Source organism: Lycium ferocissimum, chromosome 8 (genome assembly GCF_029784015.1).
Source record: "Lycium ferocissimum isolate CSIRO_LF1 chromosome 8, AGI_CSIRO_Lferr_CH_V1, whole genome shotgun sequence".
Classification (NCBI taxonomy): domain Eukaryota; kingdom Viridiplantae; phylum Streptophyta; class Magnoliopsida; order Solanales; family Solanaceae; genus Lycium; species Lycium ferocissimum.
Window position 1 is genome coordinate 17,072,244 of NC_081349.1, and position 15,804 is coordinate 17,088,047.

The 15,804-nt window shown below is 33.6% G+C and overlaps 2 protein-coding genes across 2 annotated transcripts; one reads left to right on the forward strand and one right to left on the reverse strand.

The window, feature by feature from the left end:
• Positions 1–2,519: 2,519 nt before the first annotated feature.
• LOC132067393 (uncharacterized) lies at positions 2,520–6,849 on the forward strand. Its single transcript, XM_059460609.1, has 3 exons — positions 2,520–2,904; positions 4,649–4,816; positions 6,133–6,849. Exons 1-3 carry the CDS (start codon positions 2,613–2,615, stop codon positions 6,354–6,356), a joined length of 684 nt encoding a protein of 227 aa, XP_059316592.1. The 5' UTR covers positions 2,520–2,612; the 3' UTR covers positions 6,357–6,849.
• Positions 6,850–7,815: 966 nt separating this feature from the next.
• LOC132067394 (protein PLASTID REDOX INSENSITIVE 2, chloroplastic) lies at positions 7,816–9,942 on the reverse strand. The gene is made up of 3 exons (XM_059460610.1): positions 9,665–9,942; positions 9,457–9,555; positions 7,816–8,274 (listed from the first exon to the last, which is right to left on the reverse strand). The coding sequence occupies exons 1-3, from the start codon at positions 9,893–9,895 to the stop codon at positions 8,080–8,082; spliced, it is 525 nt and encodes a 174-aa protein (XP_059316593.1). The 5' UTR covers positions 9,896–9,942; the 3' UTR covers positions 7,816–8,079.
• Positions 9,943–15,804: the final 5,862 nt, after the last annotated feature.

A 15,804-nucleotide genomic window follows, 5' to 3' on the forward strand; every position in this document is an offset into this window, starting at 1 on the left:
ATACTAAAAATTTAATAATAAGCCAAACGTGTTTAGTTTTAGCTTGTATTCTCATTTTTTAGAACTTTCAAAGGGTATAAAAGTTATTTCATATTTGAAGGACTTTTTGGTCAACCAAAATTTATAAAAGGATAATTTTTTTAAAGAAAGTCCAAGCTCTAAACGATACTCTAAAAAAAAAAAAAAAAAAAAAAAAGAGAGAGATTTACACTTAGCTTGATAGATTTTTTTTTTTTAAAAAAACTCCTAGGTAAAATTAACTGTATTTGGTTCGTCATCTCCAAAATTAATTAAACTTGTAATGAAGTGTTTCAATCCACACAACTTCAAAATTATTCCTATGTGAATAGGAGGAACATGAATCATAATAGGAATCAATTTGAGTGGTTAAAAAGAATGAATTTAAATTTACCAAAATTCTCAGTTATTCTTGTTGATGAAACCAAAATCTATTGTTAGACGAAGTTAAGATATTACGATTTTATCCGACATGTAATTATTTTTTGAATGGCATAAAAATCATTTCATATTTAAAGGATATTTTGGTCAATCAATATTTATATTCATGCTTTTAAAATAATATAGACTAGTCTCTATAATCGTGCTTTGCACGATATTACCTGTCAATCTCGATTATGCAAGGCACTTATTTAAAATTACATATATTTATTCTATGAGGTACAAAAATGTTACTATAATATAAGATTATATCGACTTAATACTTTTTAGAAAATGATGTTCTTGGTGTATAGTTTTTTTTCCCATAAGTGAAAACACGCTGCGACCAAGATATTCAATATTAGGCGTTATGTAACGATATTTATTTATTGTTATTTACAAATATAAAAGAGTTGAAAGTTGTTAATAAAAAAAAAATTAAATTATTAGAATATCTTGAAGTTTTAAGAACACGTTATTTCCTGTCAATTCCAATAATAACAAGAAGATGCTAATTAGGTAATATTATTGCTAATTAAATTACTTTGTTTAAACAAATATTTAAAGCCAATGAGCCATGACATTAATTAAAAAATCGAACTTATGGACCAAATAAGATTTATAACACAAAGTGCAAAAGGTTTTCATTGTATAATTGGATTCTTCAAAACAGTAGGAGTAATTCCAACTGAAGTCAAAGTGTGCATTATTATAATTTTATTTAATATGAAATTAATTATTCAAGGATATTTTTGCAAACCAACACTTGCTTTTAGTGTGTTACCACGTATCTACTCACTCGTGTAATTTACTTAAAATTATTGAGCGAGTAGGAGATTATACAAACATGTTATCTCGCCACATAAATTTTATCATTTATTATAAATTTTGTGTAAAATGTAGTAAATTTTAACTGCATTAATATTTTTAAAACATGTAGTTGAACTATGCAATAGAGATCAAAGTAGTAGAAATGAAACTTCATAAATTTCAGTTTTCTCTCATTCAAATTAATCATGGAAGGCATGGGGCTGTTTCGTTATTTGATATAGTTTGTCACACTATATATATATATATATATATATATATATGTCCTAAGAAATATGAAGGCTTGTATCATCTCCACCTTCATTCTAGTGCGAAGTTCAATTAAACAAAAAAAAAAAAAAAAAAAAAAAAGGTAGGATAAATCTACTGTTAATTTTAGAAAAAACTTATAAAGATAGTTGGTCTCTTTATCTTTTTTTTTTAATCATTTTTTAAAAAACATAAAAAAAAATGCATATATCTCTTTAGTTTTTATTACTATCAGGAAGGACTTATAAAACTAGTATGTCTCTTTAGCATTACAATAATCCTAACTTGTGCAAACGTAATTGCTCAAATCTTTTACTATAATAAAAATGATTATATGTCATCTCCAAAGACTTAATTCAGCACGTAATTTGACTTCTAACTCAAATACCAATAGGTAAAGTCCTAGATATTAGTAACGTGCTTTTGGGTTTATAGTTTTAGATTTTTTGGTTTAAGAAGTATGTCCAAAAGAAATAGGATTTTAGTTTATTAAGGGTATAAAAGTCGTTCAATATTGAACGATATTTTGATCAATCAATATTTGTATTCATACTTTTATAATAATATAGATAGATATATATATATAAGGATAACATGGAAGAAACTACTCTCTCCGTTCACTTTTACTTGTTCCTTTTTGAATTTTTCACGCGGTTTAATAAATAATAAATAAAATGTATAATTTACCAATATATCCATATTAATTAGTGCATATTTTTATTGAATTTTAAAAAATAATTTAAAGTGAGTAATTAATACTATAGATAAAACAGAAAAAATAAAATTATCTTCTCTTAATATGCTAAAAGTGACAAGTAAAAGTGAAAAATTATTTTTGAAATACTAAACAAGTAAAAGGGAACGGAAGGCGTAATATATATTTCTTTATTTGCTAAAATTAACCGGCCAATTTTTTTTTTTTTTTTGAGTACAAAGTCTAGTAAAATGAAACGGAGAGGGAGTCAATTATGGCTCCAGCTCTCTTGGAAATGATGACCGGTCCATAAATATCGAAGTTACTAGAAAAAACTTCAGAAGATGAAGTAAACCTCGACCGTTAGATAAGTTGTTTGAAGAACCCTCGATGGTTGACACGTATGCGTCCAGAGTTTTCCCTTTCCATAAAAAAAGAGAAAGCGCCGACGTTATTCCCAATGCTTCTGATGATGATGAAGAGAGGTTTACGGTTACTGAGTACCAGAAATCTGAACTCCTCGCCGTTGATTTACCGTCGTTATTCTTCTTTCTCGACGTCTCCGTTAAATGCGGCTCCCGTTAACTTAGCGGTAGATGACGTGCAATTAGGTGGGAAAGCGGAGAGTAGTGCTCCGAATTTACTTCAGCCAGGTGTCATTGTCTATGACGGCGTTTGTCATCTCTGTCACAACGGTATTCTCGACTACTTGTTATCTTTTGTGCTTTTAGCTATGTATTGCATTTGTGTATTGGAAGCTTTAAATGACTGTACCAACGGTATTCTCAAATTTTCTATTTGTGTGTTTGTTTATTCGTGCTTTTGCGAATGTGCTTTGCTTTCTTACTACAATTGTATCTCGGAAGCTGTAAATCACTACTTGATTACGTTTATTGAACCGTTTTTGTGTTTCTAGTTAAATTAGCGGTCTTCATTTTAGTTTTGAAAGTGAAATTAACAATTCGACATGAAGAACTATTGAGGTTGATACTTTTTCAGTCTCCAATCATATGTTCACTTGAAATTTGAATGATCTATATATTTGCATTTGTGCTTTGCTTATTGCTCTGATTTCTTGCTATAATTGTGTACCAGATGTTGTAACTGAGTGTACGAGTGCGATTATTGTACCTTTTTTGTGTTTATAGTTACATTTTTTTTTTTTTAATCATTAATTAAGTTCTATTGAGTTTGGTATAACCCACGGATATACATATACATTTAAGTCTTCGGTCATATATTCACTTGTGAACTTTTCTTGAGCTTGACAACTTGAAATTTGAATTCGCTATATATTGCATTTGTCCTTTGCTTATTGCTTTGATTTCTTACTATAACTGTGTCTAGGAAGTTGTAAACAAGTATTGTACTGTGTTTACTAGTTACATTTGCAATCGTTAATTAAATTTTGAAAGTGAAATTATCAATCTGGTATGAGGAACTCTTAAGGTTGGTACAGCCACAGCTATATATTTACATTTAAGGCTCCAGTCATATGTTTCGTAGTGATTTTTTTAGCTTGGCGACTTGAAATTTGAATTTCTTCTTGTGTCTAATGGAGGGATTTCTGCTTGTCTGATGTGAAATGGTTAACATTCAGTCATCGTGAAAAAAGCATCCGATGCACACTTGCAAGCTCAAGTTGTTGCATTGTGTATTCTCTGTCCTGTTTGTGACACAATGTATCGTGTGATCATGTACGAGTTGTACAGCAGGATTGTTGAGGTAAATAGCAAGCAATTTCCCCTGGTTTAAGCAAGACATAGAGCCCGTTTGGCTTAGCTTATAAGTTGCTGAAAACAGCTTATAAGCTTTTTCTAGCTTTTTTGAGTGTTTGGCTGGCCAGCTTATAGGCCATTTTGGGCTTATAAGCTGTTTTCAACTTATAAGCTGCTTTTTTTAAGCTAAGACAAACGGGCCTATAGTATTTAGCTTTATCTTGTGCTTTTCACGAGCATGCATAATTTGAACTGTGAGCATTTTGATGTTCCTGAGCTGTATTCCGCTGACCCAGGCTCCTCAACCATTAATAACTGCTTTATTTCTTTTAAAAGGAAAAAATATATGGACAGAACCACTATGTTTCAGTGACATATGTAATCAAATTGAATAGGATTTCAACATTTGTCACAATCTTTACCGTTTCGGGAACACAAGCAAGATAGCTTGCTTACTATCCTAGTAGTGTATTTTGGCGAGCATTTGGATTGGGTGAAGCTTACTTGTACATACAGACAAACAGAAAGCTTAAATTTTCGGTAGTGTCTTATTGCCTCAACTAGTTTGGGATTGAAGCATAGTTGCTTGAACGTATCATTGGATGATGCGGGAATGGTTGTCTTTAGGTCTAAACTACTGTTGGCATAGACAGGGGAGCGGGGGGAACATGCATAATTGGTGGTCTAAGTTTATTTGAGTTTCTTGCCATTTTATGTGTAGGTGTGAAATGGGTGATTAAAGCTGACAGGGATAGGAAAATCAAGTTCTGTTGCTTGCAGTCAAAGGCTGCTGAACCTTACATGGATGTGTGTGATCTTGATCGAGATGACGTTCGTCGTCGCTTCTTATTTATTGAAGGCCCAGGTTTATACCATCAAGGCTCCACTGGTTAGAACCATTCCCCCTGTATTACTTGTATCAACTTGACTATCTCTTCATTGTGGTTTCACAATTGTTGCCATTATATTTTTATTTCTTTATTTGTATATCCGAGTAGCATCTAACATTTCTACGGGAGCCTGGCCAACTTGTAAAGGAAGTGCATCTGACTGCTTTCTGAGTTGTCCTCTCATGAATTACACAATCATTCTTATTTGGAAGACAGGAAGTTGTTGGCAAATATACTATGACAAATAGCTATGATAAAATTATTTTAGGCAGTTTGCTCTAAGTGAACCTAAAATTCTGGTGACGTGGATATTGATGAGCTCATTGCTAGCATGAAGAGCTATGAGCTAGCTCCTACTGCCAGGCCTTTGGCAACTTTAACTCACCATGATTTCGGACGTGGCTGCTGTCTATGTGGTTCCAGCTGATATAATCGAAATTGTAATTTATTGTTCTACCCTTTGTTTCAAGGCGCATATAAACAACGAGATTTAGAGCATTTAGGGTCATCTGAACTGGTATTTTGGGAAATCAACGTGGCTGTGGCTATGGGGAATTTGATTGTTGTCTTGAGTTTTTTTAGTGGAATGGAGTTAAGAATCACAAGTTGTTGGTATCCTGTCCGTGCTCCTGCCGCATACTTTCCTTTTCTCATTTAGTAGGAGATAAGAATTGATAGCTAGTAATATGATATATTGGAAGGCAGTATCCATGAGTCTGAATTAGATGTTTTTTTGGTAAGGAAGTCTGAAGTAGATGGTCTTGTGTCAGGTAAAAACAGTTGATCAGAGAGGTGAGAAAGGTCGCAAGGAGAGTTTTGGCGTTATACATTATTTTTCCTGTCACAAGTCACGACTTGTCGTTTTGCTTTTTTAAAGTTTTCAATAGTTTGAAAATCCTGGAATAACTTGATGGGTAACTTACCAGTCATAAATTGGTGGGAAAAAAAAATTGTCTGAACTTTTATACTAATCAAATCTCAAGGGTAATAATTATTGGCTAGATCAACCCCTTCTATGGCTAGTCATGGTTCATCTAAACTCGAAAATGGAATACTGAGTTTCATAGACTGCTGGCTTTCTGTACGTGGAAATCCAGTGTGAGTAGCAGCTTTTCTGCAGCTTCTTTTATTCTTGCACAATCAAGCAGTATGTTGCTTTAGTTGTTCTTTCCTAGAATGAAACAATATGTTGCTGCTTTTGTTGTTTCGTAACTAGAATTGGAATGGTCTGGTTTATTCGTTTGCCCATTTTTCCAACATTTCTGTGACAATGCTGTGCAAATCACAAGTGTAATGTATCTGACTTTTGCTGCAGCTGCACTGAGGGTTCTAGCTCACTTGCCATTACCTTACTCTGCCCTGAGTGCTCTCATGATTGTACCTAAACCTTTAAGGGATGCTGTTTACGATCACGTTGCCAAGAAGCGGTATAAATGGTTTGGGAAGAGTGATGAATGCTTGGTCCTCCGGGAGCAAGACTTGTTTGACCGCTTCATTGATAGGGAAGAGTTGCTTGAACGTAGCCGATCAGTTCTGTGAATAGCTGCTTCAATGAGTTAGAGAGTGGAGGTAGTCATAAGGAATTGTCAATTGACATTCTTTTGGAGTTTTTAGTATGGAGTCATCAGTAGTATACTGCTTAATACACTAGATCTAAGCATGAGTGTGGAGCACTGGGGATACCTTCGTTTTTTGTCATTGATGAAGGTATAACACGTTCAAGGGGAAGACACTGTCTAGTTACTTCTACAGGCTTTCTTCATAGTAGGTGCTTTGCCATGTTGGTTAGCCACTCGCATTCAGTTGTACATTTGAACCTTTTGGCTGTTGAGTGCTTAATCAATTCAAAGCAACTTTCGTTTCATAATGGTTTCCATGGCTGTGTCTTCGTTCCCTTCCTTTACTTTGTAGTGTTTTCCGTGGCACTTTCTTCACCTTTTTGTTGTCTTGCTTTATTTTGTTATTATGTTATCTCGTTTACTTTCTACTAGCGGTGTCTCATTATTTAACTCATTGAATTCTTTGCACTGGAGATGTTTTTCTTTGCTCGTCTTTGAAAATTTTTTAAGTCGCGTGCAAATTCTATCGACCTTAGAGATCTTCAAATGTAAAACTTCTCATCTACATGCTGTTGGAGGAAATTCCTTCTATCTATTGATGGACTTAGCTGTGATGAACCAGTTTACCAAACACTTCTTCTGTTACTCCAACAACGAAAAGGAATTACAATTCAATTTAATGTATGTAAACTACTGCAAAGACCATGGCACTGGTCTGGAATGATTGAATTGAAAATACAGGATAGACACAAGGGAGATGAGACCTCAGACTAAGAATGGAGATGAGAGGAATCAGACACTTCTCAAACAATTCGCATATCCCAAACATAACCACTTAATATGGTGTTGGGCTGCTTCTGCCCGAGGGTCCTATGCAATATTTCCACCGGCCCATTTATTAACTTTTTTTTTTTTGCGCGGATTGCCCTTCATTTGGGGTGGTCTTTAATTTTTGCCCTTCAAATTGGTGGTCTTTAAGTATTGCCCTTCGCCTAACACCTTGAAGTTGTGGGTTCGAACCCTAACTCAGTTAAAAAAAAAAAAAAAAAATCGCAAGCTAAAATTTCGCTAGGCAGAATTAAATTTTGCCTGTGGCAGAATTTTTGCAAATCTGCCCATGCAAAGGCAGAATTTGCATGCGCGTGAAATTTCTGCCTGAAGGGCAAATTTTAAAGACCACTATTTTGAGGGGTAAAAATTAAAGACCACCTCCAGCGAAGGGCAATCCTGCAAATTGCCCTCTGGTTTGGGCCCATTCATTACATTAGCTATTGCTGCTGCACCATTTTAAGGTGAATATACATGTTGGTAATAGATTCCGGATCACATGTAGTTATGTCTGGACTGCACTGGCTTAAAGACACGGAGCTTCTTGAACATTGCGTTACACCTTATTCAGTTTGTATAACATCTAATATGTGAACATTGAGCAGAGAGTAGCAATGTTTAGAAATTGACAATGTGCATCAAATATAACAAAGTGCCATAGTGTACACATAATAGCATTATCGCCTAAACCAGCCTCAAATAATGAGAATGAGAAACCTTGCAGACTAGTTTTCTATGTGATCCTCTAACCGCTAGTCCTATACTATCACAAACTATTGTAAGGGAGGAACATAAGTTTGCTCTCCCACCATGTCAAAACAAAAAATGTAACTAGCTTGCATCAAAACTTCCGGCAACGGATTTTGGTTGTGGGATTATCTTTTCTTGCCACTATTCCATTCCTTCCAATCGTTGTCAACGTGACTTTGTGCCCATTTGACTGCAGCTCGCGCAGCCTGTGGTCCTCCTGGTAAACCCCTCTCGTTTATAGTATCCGCCATATCGATGAATGGAACAACCAGTAGTGTTCCTGGACCACCGTACTCAGCATGCAAGAATTCGTTGAGGATCTGTTCAAAAAGTTATTTGAACCAATGTATTTACATATCAGTATACTTTCAGGTGCTGGAGATTGAAGCTTCAAATAACAAGGGCAACCTCAAAAAGCTACAAGGGAAAAAGCATCTTGGCCAAGGTTACTCTTAGCCGAAAAAGATGCTGTGCAAAAGATTTACATTCAACTTCCAAGTATATTGGTAACCTTCATACTAAACCGTGTAACATAGGCTCAAATAAAATTCACTGTTTTGTCTATTTGCTCCCGAGCAAGAACTTAGTCCAGTTTAGATGAGTTCGGAAAGAATTGGAAATCATATTATATCAACCAATCAACTCAAATTCAATCCCAAGTTTGTTGGAAACTATATGAATCCTCTATATTTATTCAGCTCTATTCAGGTCCAAATGGTGGCAATAAAATAGGACAATGAAGTATTTGAAGAGAGTACACGAAACTGCAGTATCAATTGCAAAAGAAGCCTAACATTGAGTCACCCTTTTGACTAGAAGGTGGTAGTTTTATTTCGTTAATACAACTCTTTGTTAAATCATCAAAATCCATTGCCTTGAAGCTATTAACTCCTATTACAAGGGGTGATAACTGATAAGTACTGTGATTATCTAACAGCAAAAGAGGGACACATATTGATAGTAGAATCGCGAAGAATGAACGTACTATAACATCTCACTACATAACTTCATCTACAGCAGAAGCAATGTTTTGGGCACCGCAACACTCTTGAAGTGTTAAATTCACCAATAGCCACTTTTAAGCCCGTGTAATTGAAAAATAACCAGTCATGGAGTTCTATATAATTCTCACAAGTGGAAATTCACCACATTATAGTGGAATTTTACATGTGGAAGTTCGAAACCAAATTTCAGGGGGTGATTTCTCCCAGGGTCACTCAACTAATAGTTATTATCTCAGAAAGTCACATTTTTTCTTGATTCTATAATTTCCGTCGAGAGTGATTTTCTGAATTAATAACTGTTCCATTAGGTGAGTGACCATCTGAGAAATCAACTCTCAAATTTCACTATGGTGGTTATTTTTGGAGGGTAAGACATAAAAGTGGTCAGTGAACGCTATTTCTACGTTCTTGAATCACATTTCCAACAAAAAGCCAGCAGCAAAGTAAATATTACACCAAATAAACTTATAAAGAACTCTAAAGAAATAGTGTAAGTACCTCAGTGCAGATTCCAACAATTTCATCAACAGAATCACCATAGACATCCTTCTTCTTTGGAAGTTTCTTAAGCAAATGATCTCTAAACTTCTCCGTTTCCTAAAACCCCCCACAAAACCCAATAAAAATCCAAACTTGTTTAACAAACAGGAAAACAAAACAGACCCAATTAAACAAATAAATTAAAAACAAGAAAAATCAAACTCACAGCATCAGCAAACTCAGGAATGGGGTCAGGAAATTTGTATTCAGCAGCTCTGCAAATAAGATTTTCTTGGTTTCTACTACTTGTGCTATGGATAAAGCATTTGGGAGAAACCCAACTTGAAATAGATGAAACACAATTGAGTGAAGTTGAAATTGGAAGATAAATATAAGGCAAAGAAGAAGAAGAAGAAAGAAGAATGGAAGAAGAGACAAGAGATGTTGCTGAAGCCATTTTTAGCTCTCAGTGTTAAACACTCTCCTCCGCCTCTTATCTTCTAGCTCCTTTTTAAAATCTCTATTCACCCACTAATGTGGGAAATAAAGTATTTAGGGATTGTTTAGTTGGCGGACTAAATTATTTTGATATTACAATCACGAGATTATAAGTTTTAGATTAATCTATTTTACCTGGGAGGTGAGATAAAATAATTTTAAATTTGATGAATATGTAGGATTAAGTTTGGATTAAATTTATATTGTGTTTGGTTAAGAGTGTAAATTTATCCTGTGATAATTGTATCGTCAATCGAACGTAATAATATAAGGTTAATCTCGAACTTAATTATGAGATAATCCACTTTATCCCATCTTCCTCAAATTCGAGTACAAATTTAAAGATCGGATTCTTTCTCACATAAATTTTAGAATACACGAGTATTTATTGGGATCCGGCTGCAGATATGAAGAATAAATGTATATTACGATATATATAAGTTTATATTTTAATTAATTAAAGTTATTGAATTATATTTAATAAAACTTAATTCTTAATAGATACCTCATAATTTGTTTATAAGGTAATCGTGTGTAACAGCAAATCGTTATCATACTAATATTTAAACTTAAAAATCAAATCAAATACGCAATTAATTTATATGTCATGGTTATAGATATATAAGTCAAAGCACCTGAAGTTAGTTGAATAATAACCTGTTTGGCCAAGCTTATTTTTCCCCCAAAAGTACTTATTTTTTTAATAAATGCTTATTTTTAAAAAAGTGAGGTGTTTAGTTAAGCTTTTGGGAGAAAATAAGTGCTTTTGGGGAGTAGCAGAAGCAGTTTTTCAGAGAGAAAAGGACCAAAATGGTACATTATCTTTGGGTCTGGACTTAAAACCATATATGTTCTTTTACATGGAGCATTAATAGTCCATTATGCTTGCATAAATGGTGCACTTTTAGTCAACTCCCAAATATTTTGTTAAGAATTTTAACGGAAAAGGGCAAAAATGTCCCTGAACTATTAGAAAAGGTTTAAAAATACCCTTCATTCATCTATTTTGCTAAAAATACCCCTCAATTCAACTTTTTGACTCATTTATGCCCTTTGTATAACGGTCAACACTAAATTTTTAAAAAAAAAATTATTTAAATTACACATGAAATTTTATTACTAGAAAATTGATTTTTTTTTTAAAGTTTGGAAAATATTTTTTTTCAGAATCAGGAAAAATGATTTAAAAAAAAAACTAGAAAACGTGATTTTTTTAAAATTAAAATATCTAAAAAAATATTATTTTTTTTAAATCAGGAAAATTGATTTTTTTTTTTGTCCTAAAAGTTTTAGATTTCATGATTTTATTTTTAGGACACTTTAAAAAAAAAGGAAAAAGTGAATTTTTTTCAAAATCTGAAAAACTGGTTTTTTTATAAAAATCTGGAAAAAAAATGATTTTTTGACAAAAAAGTGTGGAAAAACCGTGCTTAAAAAAAAATCAGAAAACTATTTTTTTAAATCTAGAAGAAAACTACGGAGTATAAGTTTTGCACATTTTACTTAAAAAATTCAATTTTCAGATTTAAAAAATTAAAATTTTAATAAAAAATTCAATTTTTCATATAATTTTTTTTTAAAAGAAGGGGTTTCCACCCAAAAATCAGTTTTCCAGATTTAAAAAATTCCACATTTGTTAATAAAAATCCAATCCAGTTTTTTTTTTTTTTTAAAAAAGGGGCTTACCACATTTTTTTTAAAAAATTAGTTGTTCCGGAGTTTATAAAAATCCAATTTTTTCAGATTTAGAAAATCGGACTAGTAATAAAATGCCATGTGTAATTTAAATATATATATATATATATATATATTTTTTTTTTTTTTAATTTAGTGTTGACCGTTAGTCAAAGAGCATAAATGAACCAAAAAGTTGAACTAAGGGATATTTTTAGCAAAATAGATGGATGAAGGTATTTTTAGACCTTTTCTAATAGTTCAGGGGCATTTTTGCCCTTTTCAATTAATTTTTTAACAAACTCTTTGGAGTTGACTAAAAGTGCACCACTTATGGAAACATAATGGACTATTAATGCTCCACGTAAAAGAACATGTATGGTTTTAGGTCCAAACCCAAAGATAATGTATTATTTTGGTCTTTTTCTCGTTTTTCAGAAGCTAAAAAAAAATAGCTTTTGCCCAAAAGCACTTTTTTGAAAAGTACTTTTGAGAAAAATACACGTAAGACTTTTAAAAAGCTTGGCACAAACACTAATTGCTGCTCAAAAGTACTCTTTAAATTAATTGGCCAAACACAAACTGCTTTTAGCCAAAAGTAATTTTTTAAAAAGTACTTTTGAAAAAAGTACTTTTTAAAATAAGCTGTTTTTAGAAGCTTGGCCAAATAGGTTATAAATTTGATATGGATGAAGAGGAAGAATTGTTGTTCTGTTAAAAAATGAGTCTGGGTTAATGAATTGAATTTTACACGTTGATCATCTATGTAGGCCAAAGCCATAAGCGACCCTCTAAACTTATCCTGAGATTTCTCATGGCCATCTAAACTGACGTTTGTTCTAATTTGATACCTAAATCACTCCGAATTTGAACCACTTACAAACTTTTATAATAAGCAGCCAAAAGTTTAAGATGCGTGTATTAAACTAGCGGGTGACATGGCAAAGTGACGAATAACATAATGACATGTGGCATTTGGGTTGAAAAAATTATTAAAAAATTAATTATAAGAAAGAAAAAAGAAAAAACTATTTTCAATAATAAAAGAAAATAATAAACCTATTTTCTAAATTACCACCCCACCCAAAACCCACCGTCGGAGACTGCCCAACAGTAGCAATACCCCAACTTCACCTTCCTCATTTCAATTCTCAAATCCGAACTATTAACCTTCTTTCCCATCCCATTTTCCTTCCCATCTCATTTTTCATTGATACAAGGAGCATGAATGGAGTCTCATCGGGAAAAAAAAATAAGTGAATTCCTATCGATCTCGCCGAAAAAAATGGGGTTATGTCGGAAATTTATCAGATCTAATTTTCTTTTTGCCGATCAATTTTTCTTTATGGTGATTCATTATTGTTAGATTATAAGTACACCCTGGGATTGAACTTTGTCGGAAAAAAATATGGTTGTAGTTGTTCGTTTGAAAGGCTAAGGAGACATATATGGAGGAAAATGAGGTAGTGTGGAGAAGATGATGACCGGAGAAAGAAGGGGAAGGAGCAGTGCAGGTGGTGGCGACGGATCTGGAGGAAAAATGAGGTGGTGTGGAGAAGGTGAATGGATGGAGATCGATAAGAAGGGGAAGGAGCTGAGAATGGAGTGACGTCGGCCATGGCGGTGGCGGAATGGCAGTAAGGAGATGCACAATGAAGAAGAAGCAATTTTTTTTGGCTAAATAATGCACTTTCACGCGCCTCACTTATGTGCATTGCACACATTTTGCCATGTCAGCAAAAAGAGTGTAAGTGGTTCAAATTTAGAATGATTTAGGTGTCAAATTGGAATAAGCGTCAGTTTAGATGATCATGGGGAATTTCAGAACAAGTTAAGGGAGCTGCTTGTGACTTTGCCACCTATGTAACCTACTTACATACATTGCAATAATATGGCCCATATACAACTTTGCAAAGGTGTAGCTCAGACACAATGGGTCCAGATTGTAAAGGGTAAACTTGTGATGTTCGAAAGATTCAAGAAAAGGTTTTTTTACATTTTTTTGTGCGGATTGCCCTTCAAAGGCACTGGTCCTTAATTTACTGGCCTTTAATTTTTGTCCCTTAAATTGGTGGTCTTTAATTTTTATCCTTTGCCTAATACTTGAAGTTTTGGATTCGAATCCCAATTCAATTAAAAACAAAAAACAAAAAAATTCACAAGGCAGAGACTTGGCTTCGCAATTAAAACTCGTCGGCGCCTAACTTTGGTAATAAATAGTTAACTTTACTTACTAAACTCGCTTTATAATTTTTTTTTAAAATGAAATTTAATTCAACTCCAAATCTCATGATAGTAGGCGAAGATAAAAAATTAAAGACCATCAATTTGAGGGCCAAAAATTAAAGACCACGTGCCTTTGAAGGATAATCGCGCAAATGACCCCTTTTTCTAAGGCGTAGTTCCAGGTCCAGTTCTCTTGAAAGTTGAAAATGGCAACGGAAGAAGGGAGAAGGAGAGGAAAGTTGGCACAAATGATTTTATTTATTTATTTATGAATTATTAAATTCAATTCAACGAATGAATGGTGTAGATGGAGGAATCGTTCAAAAGGAAGAGAGTCAAAACTTCTTTCTGCTTCTTACTCGTGGTCTATTGTACATTGCAAATATACAAAGTTGCAGGTTGGATTTTTAACATCCAACTCCAAATAGGTTCTTGAAATCACTATTCAAAAAAAAAAAAAAAAATCTCGAACTTCTAATCCAATTTCCGAATGACTCAAACATTAGTTCACAAACCAAAAACATTTGGGTGGTAAAAAGTAGATTTTTAAAGGTGATCCATCATTATTGACACAAGCTTAAATAAGTGAGTTTAAATTTTAAATTTAGTGTTGTGAGAAATTTGAAGTGGGAATTGTCTAGACATGCTAGAAATAGTCTAAGGATGTTGTATATAAAACTTGAAGTCATTTAATGGAGATTTGGACTGATTTTGAACACACATTGCAACTGAAAAACATAAAAGAAGTTCGTCTACAGCGCTTATACACTTTTATACAATGTAATTCCCTTTTATACAAGGCCAACATATTATGTATAAAGGTGTATAAACATTGTTTATACACGCATATACAATAATATACAAAACTTGCTTGTGTTCTTTCTTGAGCCTCTTCTAAAATTTAACTTAAATCTAACTCAAATCTACTCCGAATCACTTTATGTCACGACCCAACTCGTGGCTCATACGGCCAAACTATCCCCCGGTGGGCGAACCCTTTCTTAAAGCTATCTCATTTTAGTTATCATTCAACAATGCGGAAGTAACTAGATATCATACTAACATTCTCAGTATATATAAATAAACTCAGTACGGAAGTACTAATATATATAACCCCAAAACCTGGTCTGACTTGTACAAGAGCTACTAATATAATAATACATAGTTCGATAGAAAATACAAGTCTCAAACTCGAAATAGTGTCTCAAGAGTAGAAAAAGACAGATATATATCAAAGAGGAGTCTTCGAATTGCAGATCTGGCAAGTAGCTCACCCTAGAATCTCCGGCAAAGAGGCCTCGGATCACTCACGAGGTCGGGAAGTAGAAACAGCAACGAACTCTGCACTCCAGAAAAAGTATAACAAGAGTAGTATGAGTACAAACACATGTACTTGTAGGTATCATAAGCCGACAACAATTTGTTCACACATATAAATGGACAAAAACGAACATATAGAGCAGATAAGCAATCAAGTACAATTATGAAACATGTTCGAACACATATAAATCAGATGAAGAGTATAAAATGTCAAGTAAACAACCAAGAACAAATGAATGAGTGTAGATACATGCAATGCAATGCAATGAACTGGCCAACTTTTTATATCTGTACACACATGCTAAGGGCGCCCGTGCCTCAAAGCCATGACCCATCGGGGATCCGCGAAGTCCATGTACCCTCGTCTTTGGAATCACCTCCACACTGTGCCCGAAGGCCTAGCACGCTTTTCCCCGTCAATAACTACCAAATACATATGCTTCACTAATCAGAGTCTTAACTAATAGGTAAGTCGTAGCCTACCTCGAAAGCCGAACATGTGCCACGAACTAATTCACTAGAGCCTATTCCTTACGAATAGCTTCCAAACAATCGAAGTCTATCGATTAGTTAATTTACATTAGATTACAAAGCTAAGGATACCTATAATGCCATTATTTCAATCCGAAATAAAAAATGAGCTTAAAA

What these genes read in the sequence shown, in the direction of transcription:
- LOC132067394 (XM_059460610.1), bottom strand. Translation starts at nt 9,895, where the DNA reads ATGGCTTCAGCAACATCTCTTGTCTCTTCTTCCATTCTTCTTTCTTCT. An exon ending in TTCCTGAGTTTGCTGATGCT is followed by an intron (nt 9,556 to 9,664) that starts GTGAGTTTGATT and finishes GGGGGGTTTTAG; the next exon opens with GAAACGGAGAAGTTTAGAGA. An exon ending in TTGTTGGAATCTGCACTGAG is followed by an intron (nt 8,275 to 9,456) that starts GTACTTACACTA and finishes CTTTTTGAACAG; the next exon opens with ATCCTCAACGAATTCTTGCA.
- LOC132067393 (XM_059460609.1), top strand. Translation starts at nt 2,613, where the DNA reads ATGCGTCCAGAGTTTTCCCTTTCCATAAAAAAAGAGAAAGCGCCGACG. An exon ending in TTGTCATCTCTGTCACAACG is followed by an intron (nt 2,905 to 4,648) that starts GTATTCTCGACT and finishes TTTTATGTGTAG; the next exon opens with GTGTGAAATGGGTGATTAAA. An exon ending in ATACCATCAAGGCTCCACTG is followed by an intron (nt 4,817 to 6,132) that starts GTTAGAACCATT and finishes CTTTTGCTGCAG; the next exon opens with CTGCACTGAGGGTTCTAGCT.